Raw genomic sequence first — 18,654 nt, forward strand, 5'->3', positions numbered from 1 at the left:
ATTTCATTTCTCTTTCTTATCTAATTGTGCTGGCTAGGATTTCTAGTACCGTGTAGAACAGGAGTGACACAAGTGGATCTCCTTGCCTTGTTCTTGATCTTAGAGGAAAAGCTTTTAGTTTTTCAGTGTTGCATATGATGTTAGCTGTGAGCTTTTAATTTAAAAGTTGTGAACTTTTATTATGTTAAGACAGTTTCCTTCTATTTCTAATTTGTTGAGAGTTTTTTACATGAAAGAATGTTGAGTTTTGTCAAGTGCTTTTTCTGCATCCATTAAGATAGGGATGTGGTATTTCTCCTTCATTATGTTCATGTGGTGTATTACATTGGTTTTCGTATTTTGAACCATCCTTGCATTTCAGGTCTAGATCCCACTGGGCTATGGTCTAATGGTCCCCTCTTACCTGTGGTCTCACTTTCTGCAATTTCAGTTGCCCATAGTCAGCCTCAGTCCAGAAGCACATGACTCTCCTTCTGACATACCACCAGAAGGTCAGCAGTAGCCTGACACTATGTCACAGTGCCTCCCTCATTCATCTCACATCAGCCCATCACATAGGCATTGTATCGTGTCACATCACCACAAAAAGAAGGGTGAGTAGAGTGTAATGAGAGATATTTTGAGAGACAGAGACCACAGTCATGTAACTTTTATTACAGTATATTGTTATAATTGTTCTATTTTATTCTTAATTATTGTTATTAATCTCTTACTATGCCCAATTTATAAATTAAACTTGATCATAGATATGTACTAATAGGAAAAAGCTGTAAAAATAGGGTTTGGTACTACCCACTATTTTGGGTATCACTGGGGGTCTTTGAACATGTCCTCCATGGAAAAGGGGGGAGACTCCTGTAATCCTTTTAATGTGCAGTTGAGTTCACTTTGATAGCATTTTGTTGAGGATTTTTGCTTCAAGCTTCATCAGGGATATTGGTCAATAGTTTTTCTTCCTGTGTCTTTGTCTGGTTTTGGTATCATAAAACGAGATTGGAAGAATCCCCCCACCCCACCCCCACCCTTCAGTTCTTTGAACGAGTTTGAGGAGAATTGGTGTTAATTTATCTTTAAATGTTTGGTAGGACTCTCTGGTGATGCTCTCTGGCCCTGGGCTTCTCTTTGTTGAAAGATTTTTTTTATTACTTTTTCAATTTCCTTCTAGTTATTGGTCCGTTGGGGTTTTTATTTCATCATGATTCGGTCTTAGAAGGTTGTATGATTCTGGGAACGGATCCATTTCCTCTAGGTTATCCACTTTGTTAGCATAGAATTGCTCATAGTAGTCTCACAGAATTCTTATCACGTCTGTGGCATCCTCTATAAAATCCCCTCTTTCATTTCTAATTTTGGTTATTTGGGTCTCTTTTCTTTTTTCCTAGTCTAGCTGAGGATTGGTCAATTTTGTTGATCTTTTAAAAAATGTATAGTTTCATTGATTTTTTTTCTTTTTTTCTGTTCTCTGTTTTATTTATCTTTGCTCTAATCTTTACTAGGTCCTTTACTTCTAACTTTTGTTCCAGTTCTCCTCTTCCTTGTTCCTTGACATAGGAAGTTAGGTTGTTGTTTGAAATCCTTCTTCTCAGTGCACATCTTTACTGCTGTAAACTTCCCTCCCGTATTGTGTTCTCTGCATCCCACAGTTTTAGGGTGTTTTGTTTTTATTTTCCTTTGTTTATAGATATTTTCTAAATTCCCTTGTGATTTCCTCTTTGACACATTGGTTATTCAACAGTGAGACATTGTATTTCAAGAGTGACTTTTCTTTTTGAGAGAGAGGGGGAGGGAGCACACAAGTGCACATGGAGCGGGGGAGGGAGAGAACCTTAAGCAGACTCCACACCCAGTGCAGAACCCAGCATGGGGCTCGATCTCACAACCCTGAGATGTTGACCTGAGCCAAAATCAAGAGCTGGATGCTTAGCCAGTTGACTGAGCCACCAGGGCGCCCCCTCAAGAGTGACTCGCCCCCTCAAGAGTGACTTTTTAAAGTACCAAATTATTGTGGTGCCCAGCTGGCTCAGTTGGTAGAGCCTGTGACTCTTGATCTTGAAGTCATAAGTTTGAGCCCCACATTGGGTGTGAAGACTACTCAAAAAAAATTTCTCTTTTAAAAAATAAATAAAGTAGCAAATTACTAATGGAAAATGAGATTCTTTCCCTTTATTCTTGGATAAAATAGAATTTTATCATTTATACCTCTTATATATTTGGAATTTAAATAAAATAAAAACTTTTTTCAGGGCAAAAAAAAAGAAAGGAAAAATTGAAATACAAACACCATTTCTAGCTTTCAGTTCATTTCATGAGAGCTTATGTCCAGCATTCTTGCTCCTTGATTTTGGAGAATTCTCTCTGTTTGGTCCAAAGTAACTTTGATGTAGTGTGATAATGCCCTTCACTTTATAGACTGTGGATGGCTTTCTTAGACCTTGTAGGATTAATGCTAGATTAATGCGGCATAAATGCTAGAATTCCTGGCAAATTGTACTTTCAGTTCTAGTGTTTGAAACGTGTATTCAGAGTAGGGTAAGGCTGGGGAGTAGGTTTCTGAAACTGACCAGAGAAGTGAGGCGGGGCTCCGGAATCGGACGGACGCTCTCCCCGGGGTGTGAAAAAGCGGGGGCATCCGTGGGTGCTTTGGGCCCCCCTGAGTCAGTGAAGCTGGCAGAAATCATTCTTCGATAATAACAGAAGCCTATCAAGTACCACATTTTTAATATTGGTATCACTTGTCCTCAAAATGACTTGCAAGGGAGATAGTAGTATTTCTATTTTACAAGAAGACTGAAGCTCAGAGAAACAAGGAAATGTCCCCAGATCTCATGGGCACAGAGCTGGGAAGGGGCTCAGACCCAGGTTCACGTGCATCCAGAGCCCATGCTCCTCCCACGGCGCTAGGCTGCTTCCCCCAGATGTCCAGGTCAGCACTTATATTGGCTCATAAAAAGCACTTGACATAATTACCGTTTGGAAATGATTCCTCTTGTATGCCCCATGCTGTCTGCGTGCTGCTGTCAGGACAGCGATGTTCTGAGATACCCCCGTGGGTGCCGATGGGAGCAGCCGATGGGACCTTGTGGCAGCAGGTCTGAGAGATAGGACTGCTGGGTACTTAGGGGCTCACGGGCTGGACTCCAAGGACAGAACTGGCCATCTGCTGTGAGCAGAGGCCTGGGTCCTCTTCCCCCTGTGTCAGCTTTATTCGCGAGAGCTCGTGGTTAGTGACTGCTCTTAGCAAGATTAGCTTAGGAGGAAAGGAAGGAAAGAAGGGAGGGCGGGAGGAAGCCTGGTTATTTGTAGCCATCATATTGGTGCCTGTATACGTGTTAACACTTAAACAATAACCTTCCTTCCAGAAACATTCTAAGGCCTCTGCAGATGCTTCTTACTAATTTCCAGAATAATCAGTTTGGTTCGTCTGATCAGCTGTTGTCAAGCAGCCAACCAGAAATACGTGGTTTTCTCGATTGAGTGTCCAAGACTCTTGGTTTTCAGGGTAGGACATGGTGATCCATTAATTTTGTTTCTCTGGCTTTTATGGGCGTCCGTGGATGTGAGTTCCCATCCACTCAGACGTTGGAAACCCAAACCGTAGCCTCTAATTATTCCTCTGTGGTCAAGTTCCTATAGATCTCTCATTAGGAGAGAATTCTGAAAAGAGCAAGAAGCACACTGGGCATCCTGAATATTAAGAATAAAATGGCTTTCAGGACGTTTCAAATATGTTTACAATCATGCGGGAATTTTTCTAAAATCTGAGTTCCAAATTAACCAAGCTGGGGCATCTGCACTGTGTGGATGGGTATATGTTTGTTTTCTGTCCTCTGGGTTTTTTTCAGCCTGGTGCTTAAGAACAAAATCTCCTTTGGAAATTGTCCAGCACCCAGCGGTTGTGCTTTGTGTCGCCAATTAAGACTTCGATTGGGGGCTTGATTTGGAATCCTTGGGAAAAGCTTTGTTTCCATTAGTCAAAGGAAAAAAGGCAGAAAATCTGGGGAAGACATTCTAGGTCATACCTAGCTCAGCAGGGGTGCTAACGCTGACAATAGAGTAACATTTCCACTGGCTCAGAACAGAGACAATCACTCATTCTTTCTGCTCCTAAGTAGAGTTTTACAATAGCGGAGCTGTGAGAAGAGAGATCAAAAGAACAAAACTGGTACAAAACAGAGCATTATTTTAAAAACACGCTGTTCCAAGTGTAAAATAGGGGGATAAGCATCTATTGCTTCCAAATAAACAGCTGACAGTGCTTTGGAAAAATGGTTACACCTGTTAGAAAGACCCATTTGTAAATGCACCAGTCGGTGCCGGACACCATGCATATCTCAAAAAGTAGAAAAGGAAATCTGATTTTCCGGGGGGAGTTTTAATTATTATTATTGCTTCTGATGTATTTCCTTATCAGTCAGATCCATTGAAATGTAGATGTTAAACTCACATTTTGAGTCTGTTTCTGTAGCAAAATAGAGATAGAGTCATTCTGCCATTGAACAGAGGAAGATGACGGCTCCTGTCCCTTGATCAGAAGTGACACAGTCACCCCCTGGGCTTAGGGATCTGGGTTCACATGGTAGAACAGAAATTTCTGAAGATCCGTCAGATTCTCCAAGACCACTAGCCTTCCTAGGACATGACGAAGAGAGGAAGATAAGAGCATTTTGTAATTACTGAAATGAGTGATCTCCTGCAAGAAATGGAACTTGCTGGGGCACCTGGGTGGCTCAGTCGGTTAAGTGTCTTCCTTCAGCTCAAGTCATGATCTCAGGGTCCTGGGATCGATCCCCCACGTCAAGCCCCACATCAGCCCTTCCTCCTCAGCAGGGATCTGTTTCTTCCCCTCACTCCCCCTCTATGATCTCCCTCTCTCTCCCCCCACCCCAAAATATAATCTTTTTTTAAAAAGAGGACTTGTAACTTGCAGGACAAATTCCAGATTGGTCCTTGTCCCATGTTAACTTGCCAGTGCTCAGCCCAGCACCCCACGTAGGGTCAATGCCTCAGAGATATCTGTTGAGTGGATGATTGTTCTGATCAAGGATCATCGCCCCAGCAGTCATGACAGACGACATCATCAGAAGACCTCTGGTGGTACGCAAGTGCTGCCTGTCTCTTTTTTCTGTTTTTTTTCGTTTGTAAACGTTTGGGATCTTCTCACACAATTCTGGAAAGCCAGTCCTTGAGTCCAGATCACATAATGAGAGACACATAATTGTAGCTTGTTGCTCAGAGTTACTGTCTAACCGTAGGAAGAAAGCTTGCCACCAGTCACCCTTGCAGAAACTTCTATTAAGTCTACAATTCAGTTTAAATTGGCAAAAACCTTCAAATGGGTATGGAATGAAATATGAAGAACCATTTTATTTTCAGAACTTAGAAGGTTTTTGGTTTGGCAGTGGGGGTAGAGACCAGGAGCAAAAGGCAGAAAGGATGGGATCCATGCATTTTTATACCAAAAATATTTTACTTGCTTTAAGCACTAAAAAGTGTACTCCATTACAGTACAGTCTCTCACAAGCCAGACTTTCTACCACTTTCACAATGAAGAGAAATGTTTTCCCTGCTGTCCAGAGGGAACGTAACTTCTTTGATTTTTCGCTGCTGGTTATCAAAGGAGGCTTCTCGCAGTGAGCGTGCGGCGTTACTCCTTCTGGCTGCCCTCGATCCTGTGAATGTCTCGTCTTCCAGCTTTATCTTCTGTCCTTCACTTGGCGTCCTGGTAAATCCTCTTTAATTCAGAAGAGCTCTTGGCTCTCAAAAGGAAATATCTTGTTTTTCCTCTGTATCCAACAATAGTATATATATTTTTTTAAGTTTCACATTTTAATGCAAACGTGCAGATGACTAATATCTGGGAAGAGCCGCGATGAATTACATCCCGGTCTGTACAGGCAGACGGAAATGTTCTCGTCTTGGTGTGTGCGGTGTGTTCTCTGTTATTTATTGAAGCTTCGCAAATACTTTTCCATGCTTTCGTCGTCGCTCTCGGTGCCTTGCACTTTGTCCCCGTGGCTCCTGCGCGTAGATCGGACAGGTCTGTGGGTCTCCTGAACGTGTGCGGACCGAGTAGAAGGACTCGAAGGCGAGGGGCCCTTCGATTGATTGCACAGCGCGGGCGCGGGAGGTCCCGTTACCACCGCAGCACAGTGGTCTTCAGGGTCTCCTGTTGGTCTAGCCTCAGATCCTGTAACCATGTTAGTGATTGACATTCGTTGGATTTTCAGATGTTCAGCAGGTCCTCAACCCCGTGTGCATGTATCTCCTGAACCGTATGCAGTCCTGAGTAGGAAGCCCAGCAGAGAGAATGAGGAGTGAAGCAATCCCACGCGAGCTCCTGTGTCCCTCTGTGTCCTCATCTGTAGAAGAGGATCACGCGACCTTTGCAGGGGACTCGATTCAGTCACATATGCCAGCCCCGAAGTTCTTAGTTTACACGGCCCGTCCCTGCCACCTGCTAGTTCCTCGTTCCCATCACTGGTGTCCCCTGCTAGATCTGGCCGCTAAGCTCAGCATTATTAGAAAATCAGTTAATGTTTGCTGTAACCGAGGAACACTCGTGGTTCTTCCAGCTCTGGAAGCATCTTCTATACTAGTCTTTAAGTTGCCATGAACTTGCCGTGAACTCCCCTAAGGACACCACGCGGGTGACACTCGGGCTGGTGGCTGCTGCTGCTGCTGCTCTCCCGGGGCCCTTCGGGGACCAGGTAGCGTACCTCCAAGCCCCGTGCTAGACGCTTGGCAGAGAAAGATCCTGCAAAGTTAAATCAGCTCGCTGTGTCTTGTCTCTGGAAGAAATTAAACTTTAAGCACAAAGGTTTCTAGAATTTTTAGACCTCAGTCCCAAATTTCAGAAATGCAGTGCTCTCCTAAGATCTGTAATTTCCTTGTCCCCAAATTGAGCGTTCTAAAAATGCACAATTTTGACCTTAAGGCATCCCCGTTCAGATCGCAGTTGTAAGATTCTGGTGCTGCAGATCCAAAGATTCCTTAGTTCCCAGAAAGTCTGCGCGGAAAGCGCACCGATGTCATCATGAAGACGGTCACGTGGTTTGTTTTTGCTCACCCAGAGGGCGCGATGGTTTTTCAAACGCTGATACGCGCCACGCAGTTTTTAAAAACATGCGAAGAGATCCTTCTCTGAGTGCTGGGCATTTCCAAAGGGAAAGGGACTGAAGCTGGCCTGAAGGAAGGGCGTGAGGACAGGCGAGTTAGAGTGTGTGGGGGCGGCTACTGAGAAGCCCCAGTACGCGGCTGTGCTGTGTCATTAGGAGAAAGGGGGGCTCGGACCCTCCGCCCAGGAGGGTAGCCTTGGTCTTAAGTCCCTTGTTTCCCGTGCCCCCCGGTTGAAATGTGGTCTGATCTGCCACCCTCCCTGGGCCCGTGCTTGCAGCAGCCACCGGGCACTAATGTCTCGTCCTGTCCCCACCAGCAGCCCGGCTCTGTCTGCATCCTGCTTCCTCCTGCCTTCGGGCCCTCTCTCCCGACTTCCTCCTCCCGCCTCTGCAGCCTTCTCCACCGGCTGGCTCACACGCCCCCGCCGGACCGGCCCTCCGCCCACAGCCCCAGCCCCAGCCCCAGACGCCCCGCCAGCCAGCCCTCTCCTCTCTTACCGAGAGCAGGCGCTAGAGTGCCTCGGGACAGGCTATCTGTGTGACATGCCCATTTACCGATTCACTTATTTCAGTCTTTTTCACTGAATGAACATCAAGCTTCTGTACCAGGCTCTCGAAGTACATAAGAAGGACCCATGAGCTAGGGCCCCGAGGAACGTGTGGCCTGGTGATGAGGGTCCGGATGTCACAGGGATGCCCGTAATTCACGTCTGTGCTCCAGGCACTGCCCGTCCCACCTGCAGCCCAGGTCCTGGCTGATGTACCTTCGTGCCACATGGGTCTGCCATTCTCCTAGCACATCTCTACCCAACGGTGTGATGATGACACGTTCACGCCATTCATTTCATCTCTCCCAGAAATTCACCATCTCCAGGAAGTCTTCCCAGACATCGCCCCCAGACCCCCACCCATCCGGCTGCCCCTGGCTACACTGCAGGGGCGCTACCTCCAAACTGGGGCATCACACACGGGGTGGACCGTGTTTGTCATTACCGGGGGTGTCCTATTTCCGTTCGTCCCACATGTGCCCTTAGACCAGAGCTCCTCCGTATCGGCACTATGGACTTGGGGGGCTGGGTTGTTCTTGTCTCGAGGTTGTCCTGGGAGTTGCGCGACTTTTGGCAGCATCCCTGGCCTGTCCACCTATGGGATGCCGGTAGCAGCCCTCCCCCAGCTGGGACCATCAAAGATGTCTCCAGACATCGCCAATTGCCCTCTGCGGGTGTCACCCCTGCCTTAGACTGACCCCCGCTCCGGGGCAGGCTCCTTCTTGCGAAGCCGCTGGGGTGCTCTCAGGCAGGGCTGTGGGGAATTTCCCTCGCGGTTTCTGCTGTGACATTGAACTGGGTACCAGTTGCCTCTGTTCCACAGGCAGCAAACAGAGGCATTGATTCCAAGTGACGTTCTGCAGTTAAGAATACGGACAGACAGACACACACACTCGTAGAGACAGACATTCTATAGTTAGGATCAGAGCCGAGCTTTTAAACAGCCACGTGGAAGTACAATGTTCTGTGTAGTATATTTTTATGCTCGGCAATAAAATAAAAGCACCTCATTAAGAATCTCGTTGTCCTTTACCTCTCGCTGTAGCACCATCAAGAGGACCAGCTCCTCCGAGAGAGTATCTCCTGGCGGCCGGAAGGAAAGCCACGGGGATTCCAAAGGAAACCGAAACCGCACAGGATCCACGAGCAGCTCTTCCAGCGGCAAGAAGAACAGTGAGAGGTGAGGGGCTTCCTCTCCGGGCTCCTGCTGTCGGGGTGTTCTGTTACTTCTTTTCCCCAGAGATGAATCAGAAGCTCCCCTAAAATGCTTGTGAGCTTCGAGCTCTCCACGGGGGGCAGGCCTTCTGATAGCGCTGTGGGCACTCAGCCACTGGCCTGTGGAGGCCGACCCTCATCCCAGCTCCCACCGTCACTGTCCAGGTAGAAGGCAGGAGCTTGAAATCCCAGCACCCTGATGCCAACAGAAAGAAATCCCGAGAATTTGCTCAGCACCAAATCCACGGGCTGGGGGAAGCCATTCTGAATTTCCTGATGGAGCACCCTGTACTTCTAGTACATTCTGCTGCCATTTTGAAATTAGTTTCACTGGGTTGTTTAACTTTGTCAACCGTATTTCCCAAGGCAGACTGGGTGAAAAGTTGAAGTTTTATCATTTGTCAGAAACCATTTTTAATATGGAGCCGACACCAGGTACAGGACCGTTTCTTTCTGGTCTCACGAAACATGCTTATTTTATTTCTAATTTTGAATTTTCCCTGTGAGGTTAATTTATCATGGATTATGATAAACACCTACACAACTACTAGTAGCCTTTTAGTAATGAAAGCAAATTGTTGCCATTTTAATGGCCCGTGTCAGGTTTACGAAGTGTGGGGCACAGGAGACCAGTGTCTCTGGGCACATACCTGACGCTGTACTTTATTCTCTTTTTAAACATCGTGCTGTAGTTCTACTCTCTCTTCTGTTGAGCAAGGCTGAGGAAGGAATTTCAGCTTTACAGGCTAAACATGGCTTTTTTCCCCCCTAAATGTTTATGTAAGAAGAAGGCTTAGTCATAAAGCGATCGACTCCAACCCACAGGCTGTAAAAATTCCAAGTTTGTAAATCTACTCTGATTCAGTCCTGCAAGGAACCTTAAATTCTTTTTGAGTTTTATCCCTAAAAGGTACCTTTTGTAGATAAGATGCAGGCACTTTCCCCAACTGTAGCAGGTTAGGGCCCCCCACCGTCGAATAACAGCCTCAGAGACTGACATGCTTCTGTCTTCTAATTTAGACTGTTAGTACTTCTTATCAGAAGATTATGTTAATTGGACCATAATATCTTAGAAATAAGGCCACGTGGCTACGTTGGCAATAGAGCGTAAATGGGCCTTGACGCAGGCTTCTCGGAGTTTAGGGTAAGCTTGGAAGTTGGCCTGAAATGTCTAGATCTTGGCAGTTCTTAAAAACTTGGCTCCTTCTGCGCACATCTGATTTTTATTAAGAATTTCCAAAGAGAATCTGCCTTGTGCAAACTCCAGATCTGTTTTATCTTTCAAATCCTACGGCATTGATAAATGCACTGGGTAAATATTTCCATAAAAGATATTTGCAAAAGGTTTTGTTTGGTTTTGTTTTGTTTTTACTGCCACGGTAGGAAATTTTGATTTGGAAATGAGGGATGGGGAAAATCTCCTCATTTTCTAAAAATAACTCAAGCAACTAAACATGTCCTTTTAAAAATAAATCCTTCGTTTCGTTCGGACCCAGGAAAAGTTGAGGCCTGTGTGCCGCTGAACAGGTTGAGTTGCACACACCTGAGAAAGAAAAGGTCTCGCCTTCTCGTAGGTAACTGCTGGTGTGGCAGATGCCTTCAGGGGCCCGAGGGAATAATAGCCCAGTAACTGGGACAGGAAGAAGCAGCACGGAGAAGGTCAGGTTGGTGATTCAGCCTCTGCCTGACTCTTTCCTTCCTTCCTCCTCTCCCTTCCCCGGTGAGCAGCCCCCCGTCCTGGGCTCTGTTGGTCTGGCCCCAAACCAGAGCTGGAGTCTCCCGGACCAAGGCCCGGTGGCCGGGACTTAAAGCGTTCAGAGAAAGCTGTAGGGAAGTGGCCTGACCTAACCCTCTTTGAACCACCACGGTCTTCCGTGCCCTCAGACGGTGTGCTCGTCTCCTGATCGCTCCAGTGTCTGTCTGTCCGTGGTTCCAGGAGGCCGTCGTCCATTTTCAGAGCTGGTCTTGTGCGGCTCCTGGGGACAGCAAGACAAAATGGAAAGGGCACAAACTCCAGAGTAAAGGAAAGGTCTGGGTCTGTAAACCAGGAACTTCTCCAAGCCTCAGCTTTCGCCCGGGGGGCCTGAGGGATCGCATACCCAATTGCCTCAAATCTTGTCAAACTGACTGGGAGGAGAACCCCCCAGCCCAAGGCTTGGCACCTGGTCGCGGGCATCGTGGTGGTGGCGGCTGTTAGAGCACGAGGCCCGAGCAGAGTGCAGGAGGATCGTTGGCGAGGCTTCCGGGACCGCGAACTTTCTTTCCCTCACTTGTGAGATAAGGGGGTTACGTGGGGGTGGAAGCAATTAGTCTTGTTTCTGGTCCGATATACATTGACTGAGGTTCGTGTGCGTGATGCAGTCCCAGGAACACAACCTGAGTTCTGGCAAGATCTAGAAGGGCTGGGGGCGGGGGGCGGGGATGGGGGGGATCAGAAAGTATGACACGTCCGCACGGTTGTCCGTGTCACACCAGAGTGAGCAGGGCTGCAGGCGAGCTGGCCAGGATGCGGGGTGGGAGAGCGAGCCCAGGGGGGACCCCGGACGGGCCCAGCTTTGTGCAGCAAGCGCCGCCGTGCGCCACGCCGGGGCCGTGTCTTGGGAGAAGCAGACTCTTGGCTCCCGAGCGCACGTTGCCGCACACCATATGCAGGGCTGTCTTCCGCACGTGTGGCCCTTATACGAAAATTGGAAAAAGCCTCCTCTCGCTCCAGAAAGACAATCCCACGTCAGCACATATAGTTCTCAATGAGAATTCCAGCAAATATGAACGACTCCATAGACCTCATCCAAATCTTCATGTCAAACATAAAATAATCGTGTTTTTGAGGTCTTCAACGTTCACAGTTTCCGAGATAGACTAATTTGCTTGAAAATAATGGCGTGTTTTACTTCCATAGAAACCGTGTTCTTTTATGAATTTCAATGTTCCTATGTCTCATTTTCTTTGGAGGTGGTCACTGGATTTGATAGTCGTTCTTGTGACCTTGTAGGCTTGTGTCTTCGAGTGTCTAACACCTTAAAATACTCTGCTTATAACAATAGCACGTAATCTTCGCACCGACAAGACTTACATAAAAACAAAAGCAATATATGGCAAGGTGAATGTTTACTCTATGGATTATTGATGATAAATATTAACAGTTAATAGTGACTTGTGTCGTAATGAAGTACGTATTAAATTTAAATAGAAAATCAACAGTAACATTCTGATGAACAACCTGTGTTATCTAACATAGCCTCTGTACTAACCCAATAGGGATTTTTTTTTAATTAAAAAAAAAGTGTTATGTATCAGACAGAAGAACAACTACTACTTAGAATGCAGTTTTATGTTAAATGTTGCTAGACTGATTAAGTGTTTCAGTGAGAAAACTGGTCCCTCCCCCCCTCCTTTGTAATTCTGACTGGAGTGACATATATCAGCTTTGTAAACTAGATACTTTGTTTCCATCAAAAAGTTGTTGTAATGGGCTCATTTTGTTAGAACAAGAAATGCCTCAGCTGGAAACCTTGTTAGAACACACATTAATTAAATTAAATTTAAATTTAAATTAAATTAAATTTATTAAATTTATTTTAAAAAAAAAAACACAGGGCACCTGGGTGACTCAGTTGGTTAAGCAACTGCCTTCGGCTCAGGTCATGATCCTGGAGTCCTGGGATCGAGTCCCACATCGGGCTCCCTGCTCGGCGGGGAGCCTACTTCTCCCACTGACCTCTCTCCTCTCATGCTCATTCTCCCTCTCTCTCTCTCAAATAAATAAATAAAATCTTTAAAAAATAAATAAAAAAAAATAAAAAAAAGAACACACATTTAAACTCACCATCTTAAGAGTCAGCAAAAGTGGGGGGAAAAAAAAAAAACCACTTCAAAATAGCGAGGTTGTGAAAATGCCCCCTTAGAGGCTGTTTTGTACTGAGCTACCTGAACACCCGTACCAGCTGTTTTATCCAGACTGTAGGGTCCAGAGCCCTGAGCTGGGGACTCTGAGCTCTGTCCTTCCTCCAGCTCTAGTGTTCAATGAAATAGTCTTTTCAGTGACACGAGGTCCTCAGAGCTAAAATTTGTTCTTTTACTCGAACATCCCTGAGAGTGTGATCTGAATCTTCACCCTCAGCCTGGCAGCAAGGGCCCTTGTCTGCTGGCGCCCCTTCTTCTCTTGGGCCCTGATATTCATGCATCTCTAACACCAGCTCTCCCTTGTCCCCAGCAAGAATTTTTTCTCTGAGATAATTGATGTATTACACAAGTAACGTGTGCTCCCCCATGATCAAACCCAGTCTGAATTAAAGAAATGCAAATCTAAGTAAGAAGATAGTGTATTTAGAAAAACCTTTCTTGTGTAGGGGCACCTGGGTGGCTCAGTCAGTAAAGCATCTGACTCTTGATCTCGGCTTGGGTCATGATCTCAGGGTTGTGAGATCGAGCCTTGCATCAGGCTCTGCACTCCACGCAGAGTCTGCTTGTCCCTGTCCCTCTCCCTCTGGACCTCCCCCGACTCTCTCTCTCTCTCTCTCTCTCTCTTAAATAAATAAATAAATAAACAAACAAACAAAAAATGAATAAAATCTTTATTTTTAAATAAAATCTTTATTGAAAAAACGAAAAATCCTTATTGTATTATAAAACACAGGTGTTTTTTTTTAAAAGGCTAAAACCCCCACACAAAGAAATATATAGCTTAATGAATTACACCTTCTAGCACTTAGCGAGTGGAGGGTTTTCCCCTTCTAAACTGCATGATGTGTATGTGTCTGGAGATTTGGCGGGGGTCGATGGTTGGGTACATTTGGAGGAACTCCAGCTGATCCTTCAAGACCCAGTGCAGGATGCCCCTTTCTCTGGGAAGCCTGCCCTGGCTCTTTGGTCTGAGTCAGTTGCCTTTCTGATTGCTTAGTGCCTGCTCATTCGCTTTATCTGAAACTTCCTCCCCACTCGCCCCATCCCCACGCAGGCCTCTTGCCCTCCCTGTAGCTTTGGGAAGGCAGAAGCTGCCCTTTTCATTATTTGTATCACTAGCACCTCACACAGGGCCTGGCAGCCAGTTACTGCTCAATAAATATTTCTGGCACGAATGAAAGAATATATATTTAATTTTTTAAAAAACAGACCAAAAAAAAAAGTCACTTAAGAAAAATGTGTGAACAGCGCCACCTACTGGTATACAGGTTTGACACGCCCCTTCAGATTCCAATGTTTTGCACTGGAAATGAGGTGACTTGAGTTAAGCATCTTCCCTTTACGGAAAAAGGGGTTCACTCTCCAAGCTGTGGGGTCATTCATCTTTTAACAAATGTTAAAGTGATAAGTGCTAATATTCTGTATGTTGTTATCATTAGGAGGCTGGCAGGCAGAGAGCCTGGAAATATGTGCAGGTTCTTATCAATGAAATTCGGAGGAAGAGGGAAGGGACATTAAGTAATCACCGTGTCCTGGGCGCTCTGTGACACACTTTATCTGATCTGGCCTGTACCTGACAGTGGATTTAGTCCCATTTTGCAGATGAAAGAAAGTAAGGCTTACAGCTTCTTGCCCGACCTGAGTGCAGGTGCAGCTGACTTCAAAATCTGGGCTCGTTCTGCCGCATTAAGCTGTAAGTATTGGCTGGAAATGTCTATGAAACAGTCTTTGTTCCCAGCGAGGTCTCCAGTGACTTCTAAACTCTTTTAGATGGTTCCTAAATGACCCTCTTTCTAGCAGAAAGCTGCTTAAGGGCGTTTATATGGAGAGTCATTACTTACGCAGTAAAGTATTTTGATTTCCAGTGGAAATGTTATTTCAAGTGGGTCCTTTTCAGAAGGACTCATGGTGTGTATGCCAAGAACAACAGTTTTCACAGGTGAATAAGTTTCAGGGAAATAACACGTTTGACTCTGGAATGGTGTCCTCCTTGATGGAGCCTGAGCAATCATTTTCAAAAGCAAGTGTCTCTCCTCAAACAGCACTGGACGCGTGTTGGCTCTGCTCTCATCCTGGTCCCCCAGGGGTCCGCCTCACACACGGCACTCGGGTGTGAGACCTACAGCGCACAGGACCTGGGCCCCTGAGCCCCCTTTCAGGCACGTGGGGCAAATTAGGTAACGGATATGGAAGTGCCGAGCGCAGATCCCACCGCAGAAGAGGAGCAGGGTGGATACGGCTTGAATCGGAGCCGAGCAAGTTCTCCACCAGACGCCCCTCCCTGTGCACACCCAGCCTTCCTTGGGGCAAGTGAGTGTTAGCGGATGAAAAGACAGACAACCACTAGGGGACCACCGCTGTGCCCAGAGTCCACAGTGGATGTTATCGGGGCGCTGGTAATGCGTGACTTGGACCCAGGTGGCTGTAGCTGCTGTGTGGGTGCGAGCTCATGGCTCCCAGCAGGAACTTTTCCTCTGCTCGGTGGTTTGATTTCCTCCAGATCCAGCTGCTGGTCTGGCAAAGGCTCTCGACTGCCTCGCCTTCTCCGTGAGTCCCCAGGTACTGCTTATAGCGTGTGGGAGTCCTTCCAAAAGTCTCCTGAGCCAACTGCTCAAGGAAACACGCAGCCAAACTCTTCCAGCAAATCTTCCTGCCAAAACAGAGCCGTAAAAGCCATACCCGACTGCAACACTGTTCATTTTGGAGGGATGGGCCACCGCCCAGTGCAGAAGAGCCAAGAAGCGAAGGTCTGCTCAGCAGAGGGGAAATCCGGGCTCACGTCTCTCATGGGCTTCGGGGGAGAAGGGGGGGTGGGGGGGACACCTGCGTCAGCCTCCCCACGGGGGCACACTTACATTTCCCCACTTAGCTCATGCTAAGGAACAGGTCATAGGAGACCAGTCACGCGACACTGGACGGGGGGTCTCCTCCCACACCAAGCAAATTTGCAGCCCAGGAGACAGCATCAGGTTCCCAGGGTCCGCTCTCAGTCTGCCAACGGCGAGTTTTGGAAAGGACAGGTGTTCTGAATGGATTTTTGACTGGAAGCCGTCGTGTCTTTAATCTTGGATCGCTGTCATCATGGCCCCTTCTGGGGTTCGTCCCTCTGCTGCTAGTTGCAAAGGTTCACTGTCGGTCCATCCGTTTGTACCTACAAGACTTGCACACAGGAGTGGGACGCCGTCTCCCCTGGCACTCTGGCGCCGTTTAGGAAGGGTGCTGGTGCACAGACGACAATAACGGGTTCGCAAGTAAATAGTGTATCTTCTATAACAATGTGGCTTTCTAGAAAAATGAAACACAGCAATAGTATCCTTTCTAAATGTAATAGACCCAAAATGGGATGCGCAGTTCAGAGCAAAATTTAAGAACTAGGAGCAGCGCTACCTGGGGCCTCACTGCTGTTTCTAGTACATTTTACTTATTTATTTGAGAGAGAGGGCACGAGGGAGGGGGCAAGAGCAGAGAGAGAGGAAGAAGCAGATTCCCTGCTGGGATCATGACCTGAGCCAGAGGCAGACGCTTCACCGACGGAGCCACCCAGGCGTCCTCGTTTCTGGTGTTTTCATAGAGATCTTTGATTGTTCCTCTTATGTTACAAGCTCAGCCTCAAAAGTCCACGGGCCTTCCTGTGTTTGGAATTCAAACTGCCCTGTGGATCTCTCTCTCTGAGAAGAACAGAGTTCATAATTGCACTTTTCAGTCTCCAGGAAAGGTTCTGGATGGCTTATTCCTGTATTCATGGTTTTTGTGATCAAAGTCATGATGGAAAAGCGGCCTTCGTGCCTTCCGATTCCCTGTCATTATGTCCCTATAACAGTAGGCTTGCTCTGCAGTCTTCCGGGTCAACTTTAACCCCGCGTGTCCTCCCCCCGCCCGGGAAGCTAACAATACGGGAAAGTCAGAGGTAAGGCTCGTGCTTCGACTCGGGCGATCCCAGGAGTGTCGCTCCCGCCCCGACGGGGAACCCAAGCCGGTGATCTGCAAAACCACGGCTATTTTAAACCCACCCTGGAGCTGAGGTCGCAGAGTAATCATGCTGAACTAGAATCCACACGGTGACAGGCCTGTCTTGGGAGAGACGGGCCCTCGGCTGCGCTCATCTTGGGCAGAGCGACAGGAGGAGAGGAGCCTTCCTCGATGCACGTCGGAAGAAACAGCCAGGAGCTCACAGGATAATTAAGCTGAGTGTGGACTGGCACGGTCGTTCGGAAGTCTTGGGAGCCCCTGGCACCGGGGACACACACACACTCTCCTGCCTTTCCGTGGACTTGCAGTGAGCTCGAGACGGACCGGGAGCAGGTCAGGAATGCAGAAGGACACCCTCTCTGGGGCACAGGCACGTCAGGCCGCTGTCGTCTGAGGGCGGGGCAGGGGAACCCGGAGAAATGCTGTCCCCGTGGGGCCTGCGCAGGTGCCGGGCAAGAGCCAGCCGCCCCTCCAGAAAAGACCAAGAGCCCATAGCCCCGGAGGCGCGGCGCATGGTGAAGTCTGCGGACCCCACGGGGGAGTCAAGGGAAGCCCCCCCACACGACCCGGCCTTACCAGGTGCCAGGGAGGGAACCCACCAGGGAGGCGTGCGTGGGGGTTGGGGGTGGGGTATGGGAGGGGGGACAGCACCGGAGCGGGGGCAGCACTGGAGGGGGTTGCAGAGCAGAGCATCGGAGAGGCCTCTCCGGGAAGTGGCTCAAAGCCCAGACAACGCAGGGGCCGTGGGCCTGTGTCCAGGAGGAGGGGAAGCCAGGGCAGAGGCCTGACGCAGGAGCTGAGCTCCGGCACCAGCAAGGGCCACCACGGACAGGGCAGCTCACTCAGTGACCAGGGGACAGGGGAGAGGCGGGCAGAAAAAGAGTTGTCGGGAGAGGTGGCAGTAGGGCCCTAGAGGCCAGTGGAAGACATAGACTGTCACAGTAAAGACTGTCCCGTGCTTCCAGAGTAGTTTTCAGTGACCAAAGGTCAGCGTCCTGTCACGGATCCGACTATTTAAAACACATTTGAGCGGAGCGTTTCTAAAGCATCACTCCAGAGTCCCGTCCCCTCCCCTCACCCCTGTACTGCTTAAGATTATCTGGAAATAAAGGACATTGATAATAGCATTTATTAGATTGTGGGGTTACAGCTAATTCTTTTTCTTTACAAAATTTTATTTGTTTATTCAAAAGGGTTGGGGGAGGGGCAGCGGGAGGAAGAGACTCTTGAGCAGAGTCTGTGCTGAGTGTGGAGCCCAATGCGGGGCTCGATCCCACGACCCCGAGATCACGCCCTGAGCTGAAATCAAGTGTCTGTCGCCCAACTGACCGAGCCTCCCAGGCGCCCCCAGGTCACAGCTAATTCTTACTTGTGGCGTTTCTCAATGTACTTGAAGAAAAATGGAGGAGAAAAGCAGTATTAGCACTCTATTGGCTCAGGTACTTTTTAAAAAAACATGGCACACACACACATCGGTGTGCTTCCTCCGGCTCTCCCGGGGGTGGCTTTCCTTTACACAGTCTGTCTTGTTCCGAGTGTGAAAGCGGGGGTCCTCCAGGAAGCGGGGTGGTACAGGGGAGCACGGGGCCGACGCCGGAGTCTCGCAGACTGGGGACCAGGCACTGGCTCTCTGATTAAGCAGGACACATGTGCTGTCCTGCCCGAGAGTCCCTTCCCTGGCCTGGCAGGCGGGGGGTAACCTCTCCCTGCAGGTGCTTGTCACGGGAAGGAGCAGGCATAGCCTTCCTCGTGGGAGGGCCCTCCCTACCCAGGGCCCTCCTCGTGGGAGCTCACTGCATGGGAGCCTGCCCCTAGGGATGACCTTGAATGCACTGGGGGCTTGGTTCCCCCAGGTGCAGTCAGGGGGTGGTCCCAGCCTGGCGGAAGTGCGCAGCGGGGTCCCC

General features: G+C 48.2%; 1 protein-coding gene across 4 annotated transcripts in view; it reads left to right on the forward strand.

The window, feature by feature from the left end:
• EML1 (EMAP like 1) overlaps positions 1–18,654 on the forward strand; it is a 176,121-nt gene that overhangs the window by 120,318 nt on the left and 37,149 nt on the right. For all 4 annotated transcript variants that reach the window (XM_080808139.1, XM_080808141.1, XM_080808138.1 and 1 more), the window contains exon 4: positions 8,709–8,843. In XM_080808139.1, coding sequence (XP_080664265.1) covers positions 8,709–8,843 — 135 coding nt within the window. The remainder of the gene's footprint in view (positions 1–8,708; positions 8,844–18,654) is intronic.

The sequence above is a fragment of the Martes martes genome (genome assembly GCF_963455335.1).
Source record: "Martes martes genome assembly, chromosome: 7".
In the NCBI taxonomy this organism is placed as follows: domain Eukaryota; kingdom Metazoa; phylum Chordata; class Mammalia; order Carnivora; family Mustelidae; genus Martes; species Martes martes.